The sequence below is a fragment of the Anthonomus grandis genome, chromosome 4 (genome assembly GCF_022605725.1).
Source record: "Anthonomus grandis grandis chromosome 4, icAntGran1.3, whole genome shotgun sequence".
Classification (NCBI taxonomy): domain Eukaryota; kingdom Metazoa; phylum Arthropoda; class Insecta; order Coleoptera; family Curculionidae; genus Anthonomus; species Anthonomus grandis.
Window position 1 is genome coordinate 21,847,189 of NC_065549.1, and position 7,734 is coordinate 21,854,922.

Here is a 7,734-nt window from a genome sequence, read left to right on the forward strand (position 1 = left end):
AATTAGATGGTGTCCTAGATTTTCAAATTTTCTATTGGAAATATTATAAGATTAAACTCCCCTGAATCCTTTCCTAAAATTAGGTTTACACCAATTTTTGAAAGGAAAATTTTGAAAGAACCCAAAAAATGTAGACTAGCAAATTTTCAAAAGATTTAATGCATAACTGTAGTCTGTGTTTCAAATAAAGGAATATCTTCAAGAAATTTGCGTGAGCTGTAGCTCTTAGGAAGTAAATGTTAGTACCTATGTTTATAGGAAAAAAGTCTTATTTCTGCCCAACTATGGAGAAAGGCAGTAACTGCCAAAAAATTTAAAAATCGTTTTTTTGCTTTGCTGGAAAGATATGCAAATTTTACATCTTAAACCAATGCAAAAAAGCAGTAAAATCATTTACTTAATAAGAAAAATATGAAAAATACTTACTGCCTCTTAAATAACTAAAGCATTTACAACAGAAGAAAGCAGTAAATATATAATACAAAGCAAATAGGCAGTATCTTTTTGTAAAAAAATAGTTGCTGCTTTCTTGTGTTGGATTAAGTGATGTTTGTCACAACAGAAAAAAGTAGTAAGTGTATAATACAACACAAGTAGGTAGTTTCTTTGGGTAAACAAATAGATGCTGTTTTCTTGCAATGCATCAGGTGGTTTTGTTCAGTTTGTAACCTTACTATTTAGTGTCTGCGGCCCTTCTAAAAATAATACCTCGTGTTCAATCAGTCATACTTGCACAGTGACAACGAGCGTTGATTAGTTTTTTTAGTTAGTAAGTAGTTGTAAATTCACAGTGAAAATGGACAAAAAAAGGTAAGTGTAAAAGAGATAATTATTTATTTATGTGGATTTAAAGAAGTAAAATAAATAAAAAATTTTTTCAATAAAATTTTGCTCAAAAATGATTTATAGCAAGGGTACAGGGTGTCAAAGTGACAAATAATAATTGTTTTTTTTGTCACAGCTTTTAAAATATTTAATCGATCTTAACCAAATTTCGCACACAAGTTAATATAATTAATGCTATTTTTAGCTTGACAAGAACAGAACTGATTCTACAAATGGCGATGAATAAAAATTCCAGTAATATGGGGGAAGAAATATGTCATGAGGAGCCTGACAATATTATCGAAGAAGCGTCTCAACATAGCTTTATAATTTTGCCGAATGAAAGTACTGACATAGGTAAAAATCTTGTAAAAATGTTTTAAATTAAGTATATTATGTCCGCTAAAAGCACTAAAAAATAGGTTTAAATTATGGGTATGTATTATACAAAAAATTTTCAGTAAATACTGTGCAGACGGTAGCTGGTAGGATTAGATGCAGACGAAATTGGGGAATCCTATAATAACAGAGATGTAAACACAAAATTTGGGAAATATGTTTGAAAACAGAGTTATTTATTTTGAAGAGAACTTTGGTAAGTAGTGTATAAGATATATCAATACTTTTCAATTACACTGTTCAGCTGCATATTTAAAAATGGATGTAACATTTTTTTATTTTTAAATTCGACGTAAAAATAACTGTTCAAAGTGTTTTTTTATTTAACTAATCTTTTTACAGTACCTGCAGCGATTGAAGGTCATTCAGATTTGGCACTGGGGAATGATTTTCAAGAAATTCAGGAACCCATTCTTCAGAATAATTTGACTCAATTGGAAAATGTACTTTATGAACGTAGTGACGGTAATAATGAGAATTCGGACATAATACCCGACTTGCAAGTTGTTCAAAATCCAGAAGAAATTCAATCGCATGACTCTTTACAAGATGTATTTCAAGATGAGCAAGATATTGGAATTACTCAAACAGAAAATGAAGAAGACTCTAGCAGTCCAGATGAAAATATTCCTTTGGCTAATTTAAAAGAACTACAGAGAAAGGAAAATATGAAAAAGAAGAAAAACAAAATATCATGGAAAGAAAGGTCTAAACTTAAAAATATAACAAAACATCCACTTAGAGAAGCCTGCAAAGATTCATGCAGCAAAAAGTGGAAGAAATTAATAAAAGAAGAACAAAGACAATCAATTCATGACAGTTTTTGGTCTTTAACATGGTATGATCAAAGAAAGTGTATCCTTAATTCATGTAGCCGAGTGTCAGTTAAAAAGAGAACTATAACTGCTGGATATTATCAATGAAATTTAACTTTTTCTTACAAATTAACTCAAGACAGTGGAATGTTAGTGGATGTATGTAAGATTTTTTATTTAACAACACTGGGATACCATCCAAAAAATGACAGATTTATTTTTAATGTTTTGCACAAAACTGGACCAGGATCAATATTACCAAATAAAGACCGCAGAGGACATAATCCTCCGGCCAATAAAATTGATAGGCAATTGATATTAAATCATATCGAAACGTTTCATCCAAGCATTTCCCACTACCGACGTGAGCATGCTCCTTACGTGAAATACCTGCCCAGCGATGTAACCATTGTTTCTATGCATCAAGATTATATAGAAAAACACCCAAAACACAAATGTGGATATCAAGCATATAGAAAAATATTATTTGCAGAAAAAATTAGATTTACAAAACTGGGCCATGAAGAATATGAAAGTTGCGAAGTTATGAATCTTCATGAGCACCAAAGTGAAAATTTAAACCCAGAGTGCTCAGTTTGCAAGAAATGGTCAGATCACATAAATAAGGCCAAAATCGCCAGAAATCTATATAAAGCACATGCAAACACTGACTACGATTGTAGAACAGTTTGCATTTCAGCAGATTTAGAAAAAATCGTCATGCTTCCAAGGATGGAAAGTTTTAAAAAAGTTTTGTTTACTCAAAGGTTAGTAGCTTACAACGAAACTTTTGCACCCCTTGGTTCAAAAAAATCCAATGCCACAAAAGTATTACCATTTGCAGTTACTTGGCATGAAGCCATACGGGGAAGAGGGAAAGAGGAATTGATAAGTTGTTTCTTTCAGTTCATACTTCGACATAGAGACGCTGAAAATTTTATATTTTGGCTCGATAACTGCTCTTCCCAAAATAAAATTTGGGCAATAACGACATTTCTTGTTTACATTGTCAATTCTTTAAGAGTGGCAGCTTAGACTATTGATTTTTTTTATTTTGAGGCCGGTCATACGTTTATGTCAGCCGACTCCCTACACCATCAAATTGAACTATCACTTAGGCGTCAAAAAAAAACTTGTGACTTTAATGATTTCGTCGCCGCTATTCAAAAAGCAAACGGAGGAAAAATGGAAACACAAGAAATGATGATAACTGATTTTTATGAGTTTAAAGATTTGTCATCAGTTAATAAGAGAAACATGACAACTAATAAAGAAAAGATATTGCTATCGGATATTGTCCATGTAAAAGCAACACGAGGATCTTTTGACTTGATGGTCCAATGTGATCTAAAAAGTGAAAACTTTAAAACACTTAATTTTCTTCGGAGTGATGTATATAAAATAAAAACAATTTTTGACCCTTTTCAGTTTACTATTACATGTGGAATTAGTGAGGAAAAAAAAGCAACTATTATAAAAAATTTGTTGAGCGTAATGACCGAAAATCGAAAAGAATTCTGGCTTAATTTACCTGTGTTTACCGCTCCACAAAAAACACAAAATATTAAAAAGAAATGTAACAAAAAAAGAGTAACTCAATAAATAAAAATGTTCAAAATTTACCTGTGTTATTTTTCATTATTACCCAACACTTAAAAGCAGTATAATAAAAAATCAATGCAGAAAAGCAGTATGTGACACTTACTGCTTTATGGTTGCCTCAGAAGGATATATAATACAATGGAGAAAAGCAGTAATTGGCTTAATTAATTACTGTAAAACTGAAAAACGTTTTTGCTTATTGAAAAGACGTTTCTGATATTGTCTTTAATACAAGAACACATTTTTGTTTAAAGTTTGCTTTAAAAAAAGCTTGGCAAATGATCTTAAAGTTTTTGCCCTTTTCCTACAAATTTGCTGATTAGCAGATACTGCATTTTTCCATGGTTGGGCAGATTTTACATTACACTATTAAAATATTTGCACTGAATTTTTTTACACACCCTGTATATTCATAACAGGTATAAGAAACCATTATTAATAAAAGCTTCGGAGCATTATATGCTTATATTTTCTTTGCTTTTGATTAAAAAGACTAATCTATATAATATTGGACAAAATTGTAGAAAAATAATATGAGGTTAAAACTTTTAAGAAACAGTAAGTTTTTAATCTGATTGCTTTTTAAAAAAATATATAATTTCATAAGAGGTGCATTAAAATTAATGGAAAATTTTATTATACTTACTGAATAATAAATGATTTTGAACTTATGTATAAACATATTAATATAAATTAATTATTTTAAAAAGGCAACCAATGAAATTTATGCAAAAAATGTTTACTTATTATTAATTATTTGAATCATTAATATTTCTGTTTTAATTTTTATTTAGATTTTATAATAATTAATTATTATTAGTCGTCTTTATTTATTTTATGTCGATATGTACTATAATAATACCTAAAATTAGGAGTTATCTCAACAACTATCTGAGTAAATTTACTAGTAAAAAAAAACAAAAATTTCAACAAGTATAAAAATTACGTCTAAATAGTTCAAAAAAAGTTATAAATGCTCTTTTCAAATTTCTTGACAAAATATATCCTAAAATATATTTTGTCAAAAAAAAAAATCCTATCGGAAAGTTCTTTGAGTAAATTTAGACTAATTTTATAAACCTGAGGTTTTATGGTGGTACGGGGGCCACCATAAAACGAATCAAGAGATGTCAGATCTTTCAGACCGTTACTGGCCTATTCGAATAATTTGTATCTAAACGCACTTTAATATCTAAGTAATAATGTTGTATTCTGATTAGTTTTTAAGAAAATTAAGTATATTCTTCGCAAAGCGGATAGGGATATTTATCACTCTTTCAGTACCTAAGGTGATTATTTTATTAATCAAAATTTATATAGTTCCCAATTTGGTTCTTTTTTACGCAATACACTGGCACAAAAGGGCGCACCCTATGGTATTTGAGTATCACATATTAGGAATAGCACCGAAGGTGGTGTCTGTGGACATTTTTTTAAAGTTCTGCAAGTTGTAATATGCGGTAAAAAATTTTCGAAGCTAATTTGATAGACATGCACTTTTCCATAAAAATGAGATCCGATTTAGCGGTGTTGTAGGCGCCTGCCTGTCGAGTAGTTCTTCCGTGTATAGCTGTAGGTGGAATAATATGGCCAGATCAGAGGAGCATTTACCGTCATGGTATCGATAAAGAAGAGTCAGGTCCGCCACTTCCTATACGACGTATGGCTCTCTTTTGGATGGAATCAGGCAGCTTTAAAGTCTGTTTGGGTGCAGAGCTCCATATGTGAGAGCAATACTCAAGAGATGAACGAATACGAGCTTTTTTAACTGTTAAAAGCTGTTGCAGTGTACTCAGCTCTTTTAAGACTTTACAGTTGGTGTTTTAAAAGAACCCCAAGTTTTTGAGAGCTAACTGATTAATACAGCGATAATATGGCTTGAAGCAGCAGAAGCAGCCTTCTTTATAAATACAGCAGCCTGAGTTAAACTCAATCACATTGCACTCACCCCACTCCAAAATAAAGTTAAGGTCGGCATTAATAGTTATTACCTGGCGACAACTATGGCATCTGGGTGTCGACTGAAGTAATTTGGTCGGGCGACTATACAGGGTGATTTTCAACCTATGCGCATAAACTTGAGAAATGGTAGATGAAGATCAATAATGAGTAATAATGACAAAAAATGTAGTAAAATATTTTTGGTTTCCGAAATAAAGTTAAACAAATGTCAACAGAACGTGTATCAGACAAACTTATTTTGTTTATTAATAACTGATAGTAAACAAGTCATAATGTTTGGAATTTGTTGTTTGGAATCTTCAGCAGTACTTAGTTTGTTGGTGGCTGTGATCGTTTTCGATCGTTATTTTCACACGAACAAAATAAAAGCGTCAAATGTAATGGCGCACAATTTTACAAACGAAGAACTTGTCGACATGGTTTTGGTTTACGGAAAAACGCATCAGAATGCAGTGGCAGCAGCTGGTCTGTATGCCCAAAGATTTCGCCGAAGATATCACCCGAGACGTGGGGCTTTCTTACATGTCATTCAGCGGGGTAGAGAAACTAGCAATTTACGGCCGCGGTCTGGACAAGATGGAGGAGCTATTAGACCTAGGCACATTCTAAATCTGCAGGAGCATATTTTAGAACTTATCGAAGAACAACCTGGAATTAGTACCAGGAAAATTGCAGCACGATTTGGAATATCGCAATCTACAAGTTGGCAAATCTTAAGGCACGAGTTGCTGTACCCGTTTCATGTGCACAGGATACAAGCCCTACTCTCAAGAGATTTGCCGCTTCAAGTACATTTTTGTGAGTGGTTGTTACATCACCAGCAGTTAAGCCCAAACTTTACTATGAACATTTTAGTTACGGATGAGGCAAATTTTACGCGCAATGGAATTTTCAACTTTTATAACACTCATTACTGGGCTTTGAAGAATCCGCATATTACACGGAGAACATACTTTCAACAACGTTTTTCTGTAAATGTATGGGCTGGAATTCTGAACAAGATGCTCATCGGACCTTTTATTCTGGAAAATCCTTTGACTGGTGCTCGGTATTTAGAATTTTTGCGCAACAATTTACCAGTGCTCCTTGAAAATGTGAATCTCGACGTTAGGCAGAACATGTGGTTTCTTCATGATGTTGCTCCACCACATTTTTCACGACCAGTGCGACATTTAGATCGTGTGTTTCCCGGACGATGAAGAGGCCGTGATGGTGCAGTTGGATGGCCCCCTCGCTCGCCTGACCTTAATCCATTAGACTTTTATTTGTGGGGTCATATGAAAACAATGGTGTATGTAAACGAAGTTGATACTGAGCAAGAGCTACGACATACGTTTGGCCCGTGCATGTACGTCTTCATGGATTCGACAAGCTCAAGTCTGTATCGAAACTAATGGAAACAACTTCGAACAGTTGCTTTAAATTAGTTTAAATTAAACAAGCTAAAAAATACACGTTTTTAATTTAAAAAAATAAGGGATATCTCCAAAACTAAAAATATTTTACAACATTTTTTTTATTATTACTCATTATTACTTATCAGCTATCATTTCCCCAGTTTATGAGCATAGGTTGAAAATGACCCTGTATATCGACGAATTCGTTTAGAAGCCTTGTCGAGAAGGTTGCTAATATATAACAGGAAGAGGCTAAGGAACAAGATGCATTCCTGAGCGACACCAGCATAAATTTTAAACCTTTGCGAAGTGTAGCCATTAACGACAGCCTGCATGGATCGGTTCTGGACGAAGCTTTCAAGCCAAGCAACAAGAGTTAGTGGCACATCATGAAAATAGAGTTGGTTTAAAACCTTTTCCTATCAGACTCTATTCAAATTATTGGTTAAACATTTGTTGAATTTTATGTAACTTATAAATATTAATTTCGAAAATACTACCTCATATGCCTAAATATTAAAAAGAAGAGGAAAATGGATTTATTTACGTAGTTAGAAGACATATGAATTTTTTATTTAAATTTATTTTTGCTATATTGAACTTGAATTAATATTCGAAAAGTTTTCGTAAGAAGTTTAAATTCATATTTCTTCTAAATACATGAATAAGTAATTTTTTTCCTTTTTTTCCATAATTACACATATACACCCTACTATTTCCTAAATTGATATTTA

General features: G+C 32.3%; 1 protein-coding gene across 2 annotated transcripts; it reads left to right on the top strand.

Annotated features, from left to right (window-relative positions):
• Positions 1 to 737: 737 nt before the first annotated feature.
• Positions 738 to 3,661, top strand: LOC126735291 (uncharacterized). Of its 2 annotated transcripts, XR_007660361.1 has the most exons (4): positions 738 to 810; positions 1,031 to 1,182; positions 1,287 to 1,420; positions 1,567 to 3,661. XR_007660361.1 is itself a non-coding variant. In XM_050439237.1 (3 exons), the coding sequence occupies exons 2-3, from the start codon at positions 1,381 to 1,383 to the stop codon at positions 2,145 to 2,147; spliced, it is 621 nt and encodes a 206-aa protein (XP_050295194.1). In that variant the 5' UTR covers positions 948 to 1,182; positions 1,287 to 1,380; the 3' UTR covers positions 2,148 to 3,661. The 2 variants fall into 2 exon arrangements, 1 of the variants encoding a protein (XP_050295194.1); XM_050439237.1 differs by lacking the exon at positions 738 to 810 and having other exon boundaries at positions 948 to 1,182.
• Positions 3,662 to 7,734: the final 4,073 nt, after the last annotated feature.